The sequence below is a fragment of the Anabrus simplex genome, chromosome 1 (genome assembly GCF_040414725.1).
Source record: "Anabrus simplex isolate iqAnaSimp1 chromosome 1, ASM4041472v1, whole genome shotgun sequence".
Lineage (NCBI taxonomy): Eukaryota > Metazoa > Arthropoda > Insecta > Orthoptera > Tettigoniidae > Anabrus > Anabrus simplex.
The window spans coordinates 1,520,693,289-1,520,711,765 of NC_090265.1; the positions used below are offsets into that span (position 1 = coordinate 1,520,693,289).

Genomic DNA, 18,477 nt, shown 5'->3' on the forward strand with positions numbered 1-18,477 from the left:
CTTATGGCGGAACTGTTGAGGATCCAACCAGCCTTCGGGCTGATGACTAAACATACATACATAAAAGAACATGTCCTGACTGACTGACTGACCGATTCATCATCGCCGAGCCGAAGCTACTGGAAATAAATAAAATACATTTTGAGGATACATTTATTTTACAATGTAGGTGCTTGCTATGGGAGGATTTTAGGATATTCCGTCACTAAGGGGCTCAAAAGGGGCAGGGGGTGGTGAATATTTAACATGAGTGTATCTATGTCTAAAAACTTTAAAAGTCTGCAGATGTAAAAATTAGTATTTTAATCTCCTGTAAAAATGAAGAAACACGTATTTTTTGGTTTTCGGAAAATCCCAGTAGGAGGAGTGAAAAAGTGGTTGAATGCCTTTAGTGAGGATACTTATATCTCAGAAACTGAAGATATTACAGACCAGAAAATTGGTATTTGGTATCTCCTTTAAAAATAAAGGATCACGTATTTTCTTGTTTTTGGAAAATCCAGTTAATGGGGGTAAACAGGAGTGACAAATGGGGTGAATTTTTAGAAATTTTTAAAATGAGTGTATCTATATCTTAAAACTTTAAAAGTTTGCAGATGTAAAAATTGGTATTTAGAATCTCCTTTAAAAATAAAGAAACACGTATTTTTTATTTTCGGAAAATCCCACTAGGAGGAGTGAAAAAGGGTACAAAAAAATTGAATGCCCTTAATGAGGATACTTATATCTCAGAAACTGAAGATATTACAGACGTGAAAATTGGTGTTTGGAATCTCCTTTAAAAATAAACAAGTACTTTTTTGTTTTTGGAAAATCCAATTAATGTTAAACAGGAGTTACAAGTGGGGTGACTTTTTAGAAAGACTATATCTCAGAAACGTAAAATGTTACAGACGTAAACATTGGTATTTGGAATCTCCTGTAAATGTAAAGAAACATAGGTGATTTGTTTTCGGAAATTCCACTTAAGGGGAACTAAAAAGGAGGCCTATAGTATATCTCAAAAACTTAACATGTTACAGAAGTGAAAAATGGCATTTTAAATCTATATTAACAATAAAGAAATGTATTTTTCGTTTTTGGAAAAACCACTTGGCTGGGGGTAAAAATGACTGAAAATAGGATTGAATTCTTTTAATTAGGATAGTGATATCTCAAAAACTGAAGATGTTACAGACGTGAAAATTGGTATTTGGAATCTCCTTTAAAAATAAATAAATACGTTCTTTTTGTTTTCAAAAATGCACTTGGGGAGGGGGAAAAATTGAAAAATAATTTGAATTATTTGTATGAGGATACTATTATCTCAAAAGCGAATGATGTTGCACACGTGAAAATTGGTATTTGAAATCTGCTTTAAAAGTAAAGAAACATGTATTCCTTTGATTTCGGGAAATCCAATGAAGGGGGTGGGGGGTGAAAGAATTGAAAAATTAATTGAATTAATTGTATGAGAATACTTACATCTAATAAAAACTAAAGTTGTTACAGACGTGAAAATTAGTATTTGGATCTCCTTTAAAAAGAAAGACAAACGCATTTTTGGGGGAAAATCATCTTGGGAGGCGGGGGTGAAAAGGAGTTTAATTCCTTTTATGAGGACACATATGTCAAAAAATGAGGATTTTACAGTCGTGATAATTGTTATTTAGAAGATCCTTTACTAATAAAGAAACAAGTTTTTTCCCGGAAAATTCACTTAAGGGAGGGAGTGTGAAAGGAAGTGAAAAAAGTGAATTCCCTTTATGGGGATACTTTGTATCAAATCTGAAGGTAACAGACGTGAACATTGCTATCTGGAATCTCCTTTAAACATAAAGAAACGCGCCTTCTTTTATTGGGAGGGGGGTAAATCAACGGCGGTGGGGTGAAAAAGGAATTGAGACCAATTGATTTTACTGTTCATAATGTACTTGATTCGTATCATAAAGCGATCATTTTAAATCTTTCCTTAGTTCGTTTTCATGAGCCATCTTTTCCTTTGGAGACCTTAAAGTTAGATTACAGTAAATTCTCCTGGCACATAAATAAAAATTTAAACACATTTGAAATAAACGATAGGAATGATATTGACCGTGCAATTGTTCACCTCTATAATAAGGCCAATAACGCACGGAAGTATATCATTCCTATCGCCAGAAATCCCGCGCACTTGCCTACGCGCGACAATGGTGCTGGTCACATTGTCAGCAATGACAATGGCTGCAGATGCAATTTACCGCCAAGTAGCGGTTTTGCATAATAATAATAATAATAATAATAATAATAATAATAATAATTCAACTAATATCACTCACCCTAACAATAATAATAATGTTTTAGACAGTCGTCAAAATGTGCGGACCGCGCTGGAAACGGATCCTGGCCGGATAATGACTACGAATGTAGTCCGGTCGCAGGTTCAGTACCGCCAAGATATTCAAGACGACACCACGCCGGATCTCCTTTAAGGTTTGGCCCATATTTAAAATGCTTATAGGAAAAGATGGCAAGGATTTAGGGACCCAACTGACCGGGTGGAATACCTTGACCTAGCCCGGGAAGTACGAAATCGATTACTTGAAAGAAAGATTGGAAAATGGGAGAAAATTTGCCGTCAGATCGCGAATTTTGGCGGTTTATATATAGCCTAATGTTAAGCATTTAATTACAATGTTCAGTTTAATACATTAGCGATGCACGGGTATCTTGCTAGTCTCTATATATAAAACAACATGTCCTGCCTGACTGACAGATTCATCATCGCCGAGCCAAAACTACTGAACATAAAGAAATAACATTTTGAGGATACATTTATATTACAATGTAGGTGCTCGCTAAGGGAGGATTTTCGGATATTCCGTTGGTAAGGGGGTGAAAAGGGTGGTGAATTTTTAAAATGAGTGTATCTATATCTCAAAAACTTGACAGTTTAAAGACGTGAAAATTGGTATTTACAATCTTCTTTAAAAATAAGTGGGAGGTAACATTACTGAAAAATGGTTGAATTATTCTTATTAGGATGCTGGTATCTCCAAAAGTGAAGATATTACAGACGTGAACATCTGTATTTGGAATCATTTAAAAATATAGAAACACGTATTTTTTCGGAAAAGCACTTTGGGTGGGGGGGTGGGGGGTAAAATGACTGAAGAAGGTGTTGAGTTATTTTATTAGGATACTGGTATTTCCAAAACTGAAGACATTACAGACGTGAAAATTGGTATTTGGAATCCCCTTTAAAAATAAAGAAACACGTATTTTTGTTTTCGGAAAATTCGCTTAAGGGGGTTGTAAAAAGGACTTGAAAGTGAGTTGAGCTCTTTTTATGAGGATACTTACATCTCAAAAACCGAAGATGTTACAGACATGAAAATTTGTATTTGGAATCTTTAAAAATAAAGAAAAGCGTAGTTTTGTTTTCGGAAAATCTACTTAAGGGGGTGGGGTGGGTGAAAAGAACTGAAGAAATTGTTGAATTATTTCTATGACGATACTTATATATCAAAGACTGAAGATGTTACAGACGTGAAAATTGGTATTTGGATCTCCTGTAAAGTAAAGGAACTGACATGAAAATTGGTATTTTTAATCTTTTAAACATATAGTACACGTATTTTTGTTTCGGAAAAAGAGAGGTGGAGGTTGTAAAAAGGACTCTAAAAGGGGACGACTTCTTTTTATGAGGATACTTATATCTCAATTACTGAAGATGACTCAGATATGAAAATTTGTATTTGGAATCTCCTCTTAAAAAAAGAAACACGTATTCTTAATGGGAATTGAAAAATGAGCTGAATTCTTTGTTTGAGGATACTTATTTCCGAAAAACAAGGATGTTACGGACGAGAAAATTGGTATTTGGGATCTCCTTTAAAAATACACACCTATTTTGTGGCGGGGGAGGAGGTGGAATCAACATAAGGAAGTGTAAAAGTGGTTGAATTATTTTTATGAGGGTACAAATAAGAAGTGGACTTAAGACACACTAAGGGGGTTTTGTCGGGGGTGAGGAATGATGACAAAAATACGTATTTACATGAAGCCATTCGAATTATGAAGTTAAAATTTCAAATTATACCCTAGGCGGTAAATAACAGAAGGTTTGAAACAAATTTAATCGAAAATAAATATATTCATTCCTTCCTCCAAAACGGTTTACCGTGTGAAGACAAAATTCCAATTTCAAATCCTAAGTCAGCTAAGGATAACATGATGGCAAGCATAATTGGTGGTCATACAAATTTTAGTGAAAAATGGAAGGGTATGTATAGGTAATTTAAGGCAGAAACAGATTCTAAGAAGGACTTTCCAGGAATCATTAATGAACAAGGGGAGTGTGTATGCGAGGATCTTCAAAAGGCAGAAGTATTCAGTCAGCAGTATGTAAAGATTGTTGGTTACAAGGATAATGTCCAGATAGGGGATGTGAGTAATACTAAATAAGTATTAAAATTTACCTATGATAACAATGACATTTATAGTAAGATACAAAAGTTGAAAACTAGAAAAGCAGCTGGAATTGATAAGATTTCTGGGGCAATGGGTTGGGATGTAGTACCATACCTGAAATACTTATTTGATTATTGTTTGGTTGAAGGAGCTATACCAAATGAATGGAGAGTTGCTATAGTAGCCCTTGTGTATAAAGGAAAGGGTGATAGACATAAAGCTGAAAATTACAGGCCAGTCAGTTTGACATGCATTGCATGTAAGCTTTGGGAAAGCATTCTTTCTGATTGTTTTAGACATGCTTGCGAAATTAATAACTGGTTTGAGAGAAGACAGTTTGGGTTTAGGAAAGGTTATTCCACTGAAGCTCAGCTTGTAGGATTTCAGCAAGATATAACAGATATCCTGGATTCAGGATGCCAAATGGACTGTATTGCGATTGACCTATCTAAGGCATTTGATAGGGTAGATCATGGAAGACTACTGGCAAAAATGAGTGCTATTGGACTAGAAAGAAAAGCGTGACTGAATGGGTGGCTATATTTCTAGAAAATAGAACTCAGAGAATTAGAGTAGGCGAAGCTTTATCTGACCCTGTAATAATTAAGAGGGGAATTCCTCAAGGCAGTATTATTGGACCTTTATGTTTTCTTATATATATATATATATATCAATGATATGTGTAAAGGAGTGGAATCAGAGGTAAGGCTGTTTGCAGATGATGTTATTTTGTACAGAGTAATAAATAAGTTACAAGATTGTGAGCGGCTGCAGGGTGATCTCGATAGTGTCGTGAGATGGACGGTGGGCAATGGAATGATGATAAACGGGGTTAAAAGTCAGGTTGTGAGTTTCACAAATAGGAAAAGTCCTCCCAGTTTTAATTACTGTGTTGATGGGGTGAAAGTTCCTTTTGGGGATCATTCTAAGTACCTGGGTGTTAATATAAGAAAAGACCTTCATTGGGGTAATCACATAAATATGATTGTTAATAAAGGGTACAGATTTCTGTACATGGTTATGAGGGTATTTAGGGGTTGTAGTAAGGATGTAAAGGAGAGGGCATATACGTCTCTGGTAAGACCCCAACTAGAGTATGGTTCCATTGTATGGGACCCTCACCAGGATTACTTGATTCAAGAACTGGAAAAAATCCAAAGAAAAGCAGCTCGATTTGTTCTGGGTGATTTGCGTCAAAAGAGTAGCGTTACTAAAATGTTGCAAAGTTTGGGCTGGGAAGACTTGGGAGAAAGGAGACGAGCTGCTCGATTAAGTGGTATGTTCCGAGCTGTCAGTGGAAAGATGGCGTGGGAGGACATCAGTAGTCGAATAAGTTTGAGTGGTGTCTTTAAAAGTAATAGAGATCACAATATGAAGATAAAGTTGGAATTCAAGAGGACAAATTGGGGTAAATATTCTTTTATAGGAATGGAGTTAGGGATTGGAATAACTTACCAAGGGAGATGTTCAATAATTTTCCAATTTCTTTGCGATCATTTAAGAAAAGGCTAGGAAAACTACAGATAGGGAATCTGCCACCTGGGCGACTGCCCTAAATGCAGATCAGTATTGATTGATTCGCCTACTCTTATTCTCTGGGATCTATTTGCTAGAAATGTAGCACCCATTGAGTCACTCTTTTGTCTAATCCTGTTGCACTAGTTTTTGCCAGTAGTCTTCAATGATCCGCCCTATCAAATGTACGTAGGCTACGAAGTTGGGGTCCGAAGGCCAGCGCCTCAAGCGTCTGAGCCACTCAGTCCACCTTTTTATCATTCTTAAAGCAATAAACATCATTGAGTGTGTGAATAAATTAATTCCATCCCCTGGTGTACGGAGTTTGGACAGCCAAAGTAGGGGACTGCCTGTAGGGGTGAAGTACAGTGGGGACTTCGAGGGCCCTGGGACCGCTACGGTAGCTGTGAAGGCCCTTCAGGAACTCTGAAAAGTGGTGGTAAAAGGGGCTCTGGTTAAGACGCAGCAGGTCGTTATGCTACTTAGGTTCCAGAATGGGTAAAGAAAAGAAAAAGTAAATAAATGCAATGTAAATTTTAATCTTATACCAGTTGTACAGTATCATTTGAAGTAATTCCACATACTGTATATCAGATGACTATATTTGTAAGTAGTACAGGAGATATTATAAGTAGAATTTTGTAAACAATGTAAATTTATTAAGGATGAGCTGTGTGTTTAATAGAAAAAATTGTTAGCGTAAATTATATAATATTGTATTATAGGAAAATTTTATTCTCTTGTTAATTTAATATTTAGTGCTTGACAATAATGTATTTTAGTGTACCATTTGCCACCGAGGTAAACACCTCATTTGCAAATAAAGAGATTTTGATTTTGATTTGATTTGATACCGCTACCTCAGGAGGTCTCCGAAACGGTAGTTGTGGACATACAATTTTTATTATTATTATTATTATCATTATTATTATTATAAAAATTATATGTTTTACGCCCCACTAACTACTTCTCCAGTTTGCGGAGACGTTGAGGTGCTGGAATTTTTTCCCGCGGGAGTTTTTTTACGTATCGGTAAATCAACCGACGCGAGGATGATGTATTTGAGCACCTTCAAATACCAGGATCGAGCCACCAATTTGGGCTCAGAAGGCCAGCGCCTTAGCCTTTTAAGCCACTCATCCCGGCGTTATTATTATGTTTTAACGTCCCACTAACTACTTTTATGTTTTGCGGAGACGCCGAGGTGCCGGAATTTTGTCCCGCAGGAGTTCTTTTACGTGACAGTAAATCTACCGACACGAGGGTGACGTATTTGAGCACCTTGAAATACCACCGGACTGAGGCAGGATCCAACCTGTGAAGTTGGGGTCCGAAGGCCAGCGCCTCAAGCGTCTGAGCCATTCAGTCCACCTTTTTATCATTCTTAAAGCAATAAACATCATTGAGTGTATGAAGCGAAATGTTCCAACGCTAACAACTATTACATACATTAGTGCACAATATTAAAGTAAAATATATCTTCAGAATTCAGAGATATCCTCGTATATGTTCCAGATTTACCTGATCCAAGAGCTCATCGATGACAGCGTCCTCAGCTCCTGGGAGCAGGACGATGCCCAGACGATGGCGGTTCACCACGAACGCAGTGGGTATTTGAGGCTGTGTCATAGACTGTAAACCCGTAGGTAGCCCTTCCGAGTGAAGAGCGCCAGCCACTGCCATTGCAAGTGAACCTGGGAACAAGAAACATACAGTGGTCGGCGTCGCATTATAATATGGTGAAGTACAGTGGAGCACTCGTAATTAAGGCGACACTCCGGAGATAAAAATAGACATCTTGGTCATTTCGGTGAAATTCTTTTAATGACTAAAATTGAAATTATTGAGTTTCTTTCTTCTTGTCACTAAGTTATTCCGATGAATTCAAACAATTTATCACTGTAATAATGCTTCGTCTGCCAATTGCAATTTTACATTTAAATCCCATTTTCTCCCATAATATTCTGCAAATGTAACACTTTGTATGGTATGTGTATCACAGCTTCATTAAGAAACCAGCATATGGAATTTTTGATTGCAGATTTTTTCAAGTAGTAGGGATTTTTCCGTCCAAAATTTTAGAACGTGAAAATCACACAATGATTAGCTGCCATCTCCGGAGGCCCGGGTTTGATTCCCGGCTCTGCCACGAAATTTGAAAAGTGGTACAAGTTTTGGAACGGGGTCCACTCAGCCTTGGGAGGTCCACTGAGTAGGTAGAGGTTTTCCGTGGTTTCCTACTTCTCCTCCAGGCAAATGCCGGGATGGTACCTAACATAAGGCCATGGCCGCTTCCTTCCCTCTTCCTTGTCCATCCCTTCCAATCTTCCCATCCCCCCCACAAGGTCGCTGTTCAGCATAGCAGGTGAGGCCACCTGGACGAGGTACTGGTTATCCTTCCCACTTATATCCCCCAACCCAGAGTCTGAAAACATAATGATTTAGAGGGGGAAATTAATTAATTAATTAATTAATTCTTTCTTTCTTTCTTTCTTTCTTTCTTTCTTTCTTTCTTTCTTTCTTTCTTTCTTAATCTGCTTACTCTCCAGGGCTGGTTTTTCCCTCGGACTTAGCGAGGGACCCCACCTCTGCCGCCTCAAGGGCAGTGTCCCAGAGCTTCAGACTCTGCTTTTAAAAGATTATATACATTAACATGTTAATTCAATTTCATGAAAAAAAGGAATTAAAAATTTCAAAAAAGTATATTTTGGAAAAACTATTAATTGTATATAAAAGAAATGTTCGCGATATCTCTACTTTTATGTAGGTGGCATTCCCACAAAGTTTCGTGAAAATCCATGCATTAGGTAAAATATATTTTTATCTCCGGAATGTCGCCTTAAAGAATCATATTGCATTGATCTGCGCACTAACTCGGTATCCGGTGACGATGGGGGTTGACAGGAGCTGGGTGTGGTGTAAGAAAGCGGCAGTGTTCGGCGTCTAGTGTGAACATGAGAAACAGCAGAAAACCATCTTCAGGGCTTCCGACAGTGACGTTCGAAGCTGATTTCTCCCGAATACAAACTTACAGCCTCTCGACCAGAACGAGCAGCCAGATTACTTGGTCATATTTAGTCTTCACTATGTCTGTGTTGCATTCGAGCAACCGGGCTCTAACCGGTTTGGTGGATAAGCTACCCCTTCGGTATGGTAGAACAAAATAAATTCAGTGTATTACTGTATATCACCCGTTAATATATAAAGGCTCTTACGGGCCTTAACTTATGAAGAGGACATGTTCAGCCGTGACCATTTCCACTGCTTTTCGTATCTGTTTGTTCCTCAGTTAACGACGCACTAACCCTGATAGGTTACCGGTGTCGTGGCTGATTGAATCCCGTTCGAGGCGTCAATCTACAGTTAATATCCTTGGACTGGCCGGGAATCGAAGCCGGGGCCTGCATGTAAGAGACGAACATGATGCTTCTACATCATGTGCAGGACTAGCAGTGTAACAGTATACAAAATACACCAATACTTACTCGCTTTTGGAGTATGAATGTACCAGCAGGCGATACTTGATTTAATATACGTTTGACGTTCATATCACTTTAAAATACACTAGTGTCCAAACGTTATGCATAAATTACGAGTAAGCAGGGCAAAAGGAAATAGACCGCAAATCGCACGACATATGCACCTACGAATCTTACGTGTTTGCTCTGTATAGGAAAGGAGTGTTCCCTGCTTTGACTAGCGGCATAACCGCAAGGTAAACACAGCCAGTGCCTGCGCCCCATATTCCCTCAGTCGTGTTTGCCCTGTTGCAGTGTGCGGAGTGCAGCCTCGTGGTGAACGTGACAACATAATCGCACAACGATGCCATGTGGACCCCGTTTTGCACGGTAGAATACTCGGCCGCCTGGAAGCAGGCCAGACACAGACCGAAGTCGCCGTATCCTTGAATGTGCCACAAAGTGTCATTTCCAGGCTTTGGAGACGATTTTGAGACACAGGAGATGTTAGTCGTAGGCCAGTACCAGGTCGACCAAGTGTAACCACACCATAGCAGGACCGATATCTGGCCTTAACCGCCCGACGAAATCGGAGTGCACCTGCAAGACAGTTGTCGGCGGAGCTTGCAGCCGTCTCAGGGGTTGCCGTTTCCCGGCAAACTGTGTACCGGAGGCTCAGAACAGCAGGGCTGTTTGCCCGACGTCCAGCGGTGTGCGTCCCGCTCACTCCAGCACAGAGACGGGTCCGTTTACTGTGGAGCCGTCAACATCGAAACTGGACCATGAATGAATGGAGGTGTGTGCTCTTCACAGATGAATCCCGCTTCAGTCTGCAGGACGATTCCCGTCGCACATTAATCTGGAGAGAACCGGGTAGCCGATACAACCACAGGAACATCGTGGAACGGGACCAGTATGGTGGTGGTGGCGTCATGGTCAGGGATGAGGTACTGAGACCACATGTTCGACTCTTCAGAGGTGCGGTTGGTCCATACTTCCTCTTAACGGACGATAATGCCCGACCGCACCGTGCTGCTCTGGTGGATGAATTTCTGGCTGGGGAAGACATTCATCGCATGGACTGGCCAGCGAGGTCTACGGATCTGAATCCTATAGAACATGCCTGGGATGCATTGGGGAAGCGAATTACATCCCGTCAGCCTCCACCAAGGAACCTTCAAGACCTTCTCATTGCCCTTTCGGAGGAATAGGATCGACTGCCACAAGACCTCTTTGACCATCTGATAGAGAGCATGCCACGTCGCTGCGAAGCATGTGTGGCCGTTAGGGGTAACCATACACCCTATTAACAGCATATTTTGTTGAGGAAGACATTGCCAAGTTTTTTTAGTTGTTGTCAAAGGTGTACCTTAGCTAGCAGTACCTTTCTGACACTGTTTTTTGGACAAGTTGTGTGACATATGGTGTGTGATTCAGCTTCCGTTTGTTCAGCAATCCGTCTGGCATTCCTATCAGGCGGTATGGCCTCGTTTAGTGATTATGCTTAACTTTTGGACACTACTGCAGTCTCTCAATCATTACGTAAATACAACGTAACACTGATGTGTTAACATTGATGCTTTCACGGCCCGTACTTCTACAGTAGACATGATTATGTATGGGCTATTGGGCTTCGCCGCGTCAAGCAAACAAGGTGGAACACTGTACGTTCCACAGAGAACGTTTTTAAATTTATTTCTTCTACCACATTCGTCCCTGATTCTTATATGTCCTCTATGTTACTTCTCAGGCACATGCGGTGTGATAGAACATCTTAATTACCGGGCTGAGTGGTTCAAACGGTTGAGGCGCAGGTTTTCTGACCCCAACTTGGCAGGTTCGATCCTGGCTCAGTTCGATGGTATTTAAAGGTGCTCAAATACGTCAGCCTCGTATCGGTAGATTTACCAGCACGTAAAAGAACTCCTGTGGGACAAAATTCCGGCACCTCGGCGTCTTCGAAAACCGAAAAAGTAGTTAGTAGGAAATAAACAAATAACATTATTAAAACATCATAATTGGAGCTTAATGTTGTCATCAGCTCCCGCTTGGAGCGCTGTGCCAGCATACAGCGAACGAGCGTACCACTACAGCTCCAACGGTAATGCATTCTTAAATTCAAACCCTTGTTATTGTGGAAGTCTTCCTCGTGAACAGTCGAGATTTTCTTTCGAAGGCGCGGAGAAATTTTCTCTGCGAAACGTAAGAATTTCACCTTGTTTCCTTGACACGGCATAAGCTCAAAAGCCCATATCTTGTCAAACACTGATGTGATTTCTTGCATATGAATGACAGTAGGTTTATTGACTGATGCTTGAGCTCTAGAGACAATCTGTCGGTAGATGCAGAGTGAGTCTTGGACCTTAAGTGGCCACGGCTGGTCCGTGGTCCAATAGCTCTGCACTCTGACCGGCCAACCGAGCAGAAGAGGGGTGGCCACGATTCTACCGTGGCTCTACGTCTCTGCATTCGGGAGACGGGACAGGGCTGGACCTCACGGTTGGCCCTAACAGTCGGCTGTCCTGAGAATGGTTTTCCGTGTTTTTCCATTCTCTTGTACTAAGGCGAATGCCGGGAGAGTTCCTAGTATAGGCCATGGCCGCCAACACCCCCACCTTCTCCGTGCGTCTCCTTCACCGTAACAAATCTCCCGGCCTGAGAGACGGCGTCACCGTCTAAGAGGCCCGCCTTCCCCTTCATGGAAAGATAAAAACATTTTTAGTAGTAGCAGAGGCAATCTGACACGAGGCTAAAAATGCCTCCATTTGTATTTTAAACGCACGTTTCTAGTATGCTGGCAATCTTTGGCTCTATGAGTCTCTTCGAAAACACTCGGCAAACTAACTAAAATATCAATCAGTCACTACTGATCTGCACTTAGGGCTGTCACCCAGGAGGCAGATTCCCTATCTGTTGTTTTCTTAGCCTTTTCTTAAATGATTTCAAAGAAATTTGAAATTTAATGAACATCGCCCTTGGTAAGTTATTCCAATCCCTAACGTCCCTTCCTATAAACGAATATTCACCCCAATTTTTCTTGTTGAATTCCAACTTTATCTTCATATTGTGATCTTTCCTAATTTTAAAGACACCACTCAAACTTATTCGTCTACTAATGTCATTCCACGCCACCTCTCCACTGACAGCTCGGAACACACAATTTAGCCGAGCAGCTCGTCTTCTTTCTCCCAAGTCTTCCCAGGCCAAACTTTCCAACATTTTTGTAACGCTACTCTTTTGCCGGAAATCACCCAGAACAAATCGAGCTGCATTTCTTTGGATGCTTTTCAGTCCTTGAATCAAATAATCCATATACTGGAATCATACTCTATTTAGGGTCTTACCAGAGACTTATATTCCCTCTTCTTTACATCCTTACTACAACCCATCAACACTCTCATAACCGTGGGCAGAGGTCTGTACCCTTTATTTACAATCACATTTATGTGATTACCCCATTGGAGATCTTTCCTTGAATTAACACCTAGGTACGTACAATGATTCCCACAAGGAACTTTCACCCCATCAACGCAATAATTAAAACTGAGAGGACTTTTCCTGTTTGTGAAACCCACAATCTGACTTTTAACCCCGTTTATCATCATACCATTGTCTGCTGTCCATCTCACAACATTATCGAGGTCATTTTGCAGTGGCTCACAATCTTGTAACTTCTTCATTACTCTATACATAATAACACCATCCGCAAAAAGCCTTATGTCTGATTCCACTTCTTTACTCATATCATTTATATATATATATATATATAAGATAATAATAAATAAGAAAATAATACTGCCTTGAGGAATTCCCCTCTTTATTAATACAGGGTTAGACAGAGCTTCGCCTATTCTAATTCTTTCAGATCTATTTTCTAGAAATATAGCCACCCATTCACAGTCACTCCTTTGTCAAGTCCAATTGCACTCATTTTTGTCAGTAAGTCTCCCATGATCCACCCTATCAAATACCGTAGACAGCTCAATCGCTATACAGTTTAGTTGATCTCCTGAATCCAAGATATCTGCTATATCTTGCTGGAATCGTACAAGTTGAGCTTCAGTGGAATAACCTTTCCTAAACCCGAACTGCCTTCTATCGAACCAGTTATTAATTTCGCAAGCATGTCTAATATAATATAATATAATATAATATAATATAATATAATATAATATAATATAATATAATATAATATAATATAATATAATATAATATAATATAATATAATATAATATAATATAATATAATATAATATAATATAATATAATATAATATAATATAATACACTGGGGCTACTATAAAAACTCTCCATTCATTTCGTATAGCTCCTTCATGCAGACAATAATCAAATAAGTACTTCAGATATGGTACTATATCCCAACATAATGTCTTTAGTATATCCCCAGAAATCTTATCAATTCCAGCCGCTTTTCTAGTTTTCGACTTTTGTATCTTATTGTAAATGTCATTGTTATCATAGGTAGATGTTAATATTTATTTAGTATTAGTCACCACCTCTATCTGGACATTATCCTTGTAACCGACATATTTTACATTTTACATACTGCTGAGTGAATACTTCTGCCTTTTGAAGATCCTCACATACATACTCCCCTCGTTCATTAATGATTCCTGGAATGTCCGTTTTGGTACCTGTTTCTGCCTTAAAGTACCTATACATGCCCTTCCAATTTTCAAATAAATGTATATGACTGCCAATTATGCTTACCATCATGTTATACTTAGTTGACTTCTTTGCTAGATTCAATATCCTAGTAAGGTCCTTCAATTTCTCCTTACTTCCATAGCCATTTCTAACTCTATTATTTTCCAATCTGCACCTCCTTCTTAGTCTCTTTATTTCTCTGTTATAATAAAGTGGGTCTTTACCATTCCATACCACCTTTAAAGTGCGGCTACATGGCTAAATGGTTAGCGTGCTGGCCTTTGGTCAAAGGGGTCCCAGTTTCGATTCCCGTCAGGGCCGGGAATTTTATTCATAATTAGTTAATTTCCCTGGCACGGGGACTGAGTGTATGCTCCATATTCATCATAATTTCATCCTCAGCACGACGCGCAAGTCGCCTACGGGAGTCAAATCGAAGGACCTGCAACAGGCCTCTCCGGAGGCCACACGCCACCACCTTTAAAGGTACAAACCTGCTTTCACATTCCTCAACAATTGCTTTTAACCCATTCCAGAGTTTTTTTGCATTTTTATTTAGCGTTTCCCACCGATCATAGTTACTTTTTAAAAACTCCCTTATACCTGCTTTATCACCCATATGGTACTGCTTAATAGTCCTACTTTTAAGATCTTCCTTTCTATCACATTTATTTTTAGCTACCACAAAAACTGCTTCGTGATCACTAATACCATCTATTACTTCGGTTACTCTATAGAGCTCGTCTGGTTTTACCAGCACCACGTACAGAATATTCTTTCCTCTAGTTGGTTCCATCACTTTCTGAATCAGCTGTCCTTCCCATATTAACTTATTTGCCACTTTTTGGTCATTTTTCCTGTCGTTCGCATTACCTTCCCAATTGACATTTTGTAAATTGAGATCTCTCGTTAGAATCACATTCCTCCACATAGCTGATTATCTTATCAAATAACTCTGAATCAGCGTTAGCGGTACCCTTTCCCGGTCTGTACACTCCAAAGACATCAAGTTGCCTATTATATTTATGAATGAGCTTTACACCTAGAATCTCATGTTTGTCATCTTCAACTTTTTCGTAGCTTACAAAATCTTCTTTCACCAGAATGAATACTCCCCCTCCCACCATTCCTATCCTATCCCTACGATACACACTCCAGTTTCGTGAGAAAATGTTTGCATCCATGGTATCATTTCTCAGCCATGATTCAGCTATTTTAATATCTGGCAAGTATATACAGTATCTAATAAATTACTTACGTCTATTCTTTTCCTTGGGGTGTCATAAAGGTAAACACAAATGTAAAACATAGGCCATCACCGTGTAAGCCGTGAAGTCTCTTGGCGCAGTGGTTAGTCAGGGGAGACAGGGTAGACAGCGTGCACCCTTTATATTTTGTGAACGAAATCTAGCTTAGTTAATTGAACAATTTTTTAGGACTTTAATTATATCCACATTCATGCCATTATTGTATTCCCCGCTTTATTGTTTTCGTCTCACTTCGGCAATGCTAGGGCTCGCGTTAGTTACACGAAACACGTAGGCGAAAGTAGACGCTGTCCATTCTGTGTATGTTCCCTTTGATTTTCAAAGCTTTAAAATAGAGCAACACTAACGTTATCTGTAGATGCTGACTGTGGAACTGTGACTTTCCTATAGCGAGATTTCTCCGCCCAGTAGACAGTCTCTTCTTGCTCTCATTGGCTGGTATTTGAATATCAGTTATAAAGGTGTTCTTATTGGCTACCATCTCAGGCATACTTTTACTGTAATTAATTTGAAATTACTTTATTATAATGCACGTCTAAAATAAAATAATAATAATATTGAAATACGAAGTATAGCAAACTTACACCTAATAATGAGCGATAGCATCAAAACCCTCCAGTACATGCATTTTCTTGCCCGCCAATACTAGTTACGGTATTATAACCCCAGCAACTATTGACTTACATTCTTAATAATGAACTCCAGAGCGTGCATACGGAAACAACAAACTTGGTGCTGTATATTCAGTTAACGCCAGTTTCTAGTGAACGCGCTATGAAATGAAATGGCGGATGGCTTTTAGTGCCGGGAGTGTCCGAGGACAAGTTCGGCTCGTCAGATGCAGGTCTTTTGATTTGACACCCGTAGGTGATCTGCGCATCTTGATGAGGATGAAATGATGATGCCTTGAAACCAATTAAAACATATTTAAGAAATTCGATGATCAAACAGAGACTGTCTAACTTGAGAATAGGTATAGAGAAGGAACTGCTGTGGCATCTTAGAAAGACGCCTGACTTCAAGACGAGAGTAACATATATATTTGCTGAAATGAAGGAAAGGCGGATTGAACTCATTTAGAAGAATATTGTTTAAGGCGACTTTTACGAAAATCTATTTATTTCTTATTTCTCTTATTAAATCTACATGACAACACATAAAATAAATACACCTTCTCAATACTTAACATTCATGCGATGTTTACAATAACATTACAATATACTATTACAAGGTACTAGTTTCGATCCTATAAGGACCATCATCAGCCTGGCCAAGATACATGTGTATATACCATAGTCCTAAAACAGAGTTATGCTGTGAGATGAAAGATGAAAGAATGGACTGGGGATGTGGTGGAATGATGTACATATACAATGGTGAATATATGAACTATTGTAGATGTAGCAAAGTTATGTTGATCAGTGACAAATAAAATCTTTTTGATATATGTCTCATAAAATTACGATATTAATCAACAATTATCTCAAAATTGAATAAAATGAGCTCTATTTGACGAATAGTCTAAGGTAACACATTTAAAAATTGGGTTATGCCGGATTTTAAACAATCTCCAATGTTTCTATTGAGTTCTAGAAGATATGAAGTTCAACATTGGCACAGAAGGAATTATTTTGCATGATGTCCAATAAGTCCACAACAGAGGTTAAATGTTGACAAAACTGTTGGACATACCTTGTGATATATTGAACTCTTGCTGTGTTACAAAGGCATATTCCCAATTCAATAGGAACCAAATGAACCTGGAGAAAAGAAAGTTTGAGTTAACGCGAGAAAAAATTAATATGAGAGAACGAGAATGGCGAAAAAAGAGAAAAAAAACATTGAGGACTCATCTTGCGCGCAATGTGAAACAGGCTTGCCGGTGGAGTGCAACTAACAGAGTGAGAACAGTGTAGCGCAGGAGGGAAGGAAGTTAGTGAAGGGAGTCATGGTAGGAATTAGCGACCATTCTGTTGCAGGATTAAATATTAGATATCCCTTATACTAAAGTAGATGATGAGGATAAAATAAAAGTATACGAGCATAGTAAAGCTGATCCCTTTAAATTTCAAGAGTTTCTATGGCAAATATTTCCCACATGGGTATCACAAGACGGGCACATAAGCGTAATGTGTGATAATTTCGTTATTATTATTAATAGGGCTATTGAGCAGTCTATGCCCCTTAAAATAATAAAACGTAACTCAGATCCGAAATACTACAATAGGAAAATTAGGAACCTTAAAAGGAAAGTAAGGAAAGTGTACAACAAAAGGAAATTTAGTTCAGAGCATATGAATAGGTTTCACAAGCTGTCTAAAAAACTCGCTTCTGAAAAGAAAGCTGCCCTTGACAAATATATGAAACGTATACTTTTTTCCAGGGAAAATGAGTGGAAAAATCTGTATAAGTATGTTAGGAAAAGGAAAGGAGCCAGCCATGATGTGTCAATGATAATGTCCAGAGAAGGTGAGGTAATTATTGACAATCTACTAATAGCTAATCAATGAAATCATTGGTATGGGAACGTATTTAATGAGCAGAATATCCTGGCGATATAGATAACACTCATTGTTCTCTCTTCAAAATTAGCAGTAGAAACACTCAAGAAAGAACTTAAGGAAAAAGAAGTTGACAGGGCCCGATGATATTGCTGAGGAGCTAGTCTTCGCTATTTTGAAATACTACTGTGTCTCTCAACAATACGCAAATTCCAGATGACTGGAAGAAAGCAACTGTAGTCCCGATTTTTAAAGGGGGAAACAGGCTGCTAATGGACAACTATAGACCCATTAACCTTGCGTCCATTGTATGCAAACAAATGGAACACCCATTATGAATATCTAAGGGAACAATGGGAGAAAAATTCATGGATTAATGGCCGTCGACTGGTTTTAGAAAAGGTTTCTCTTGCGAGAGCCAGATGTTGTCACTCTTTCAAGATATTAGCGAAGCTTTGGTCACGGGGCTCCCGGGTTCGATTCCCGACAGGGGCTGGAATTATAACCATCATTGGTTAATTTTGCTGGCACGGGGGCTGGGTGTATGTGTCATCTTCATCATCATTTCATCCTCATGATGACGCGCAGGACACCTACGGGAGTCAAATCAAAAGACCTGCACCTGGCGAGCCGAACAT

General features: G+C 39.2%; 1 protein-coding gene across 1 annotated transcript in view; it reads right to left on the minus strand.

The window, feature by feature from the left end:
• LOC136861732 (glutamate receptor ionotropic, kainate glr-3) overlaps nucleotides 1-18,477 on the minus strand; it is a 137,620-nt gene that overhangs the window by 104,166 nt on the left and 14,977 nt on the right. Inside the window, exon 2 of the mRNA XM_068226180.1 lies at nucleotides 7,468-7,640. Coding sequence (XP_068082281.1) covers nucleotides 7,468-7,640 — 173 coding nt within the window. The remainder of the gene's footprint in view (nucleotides 1-7,467; nucleotides 7,641-18,477) is intronic.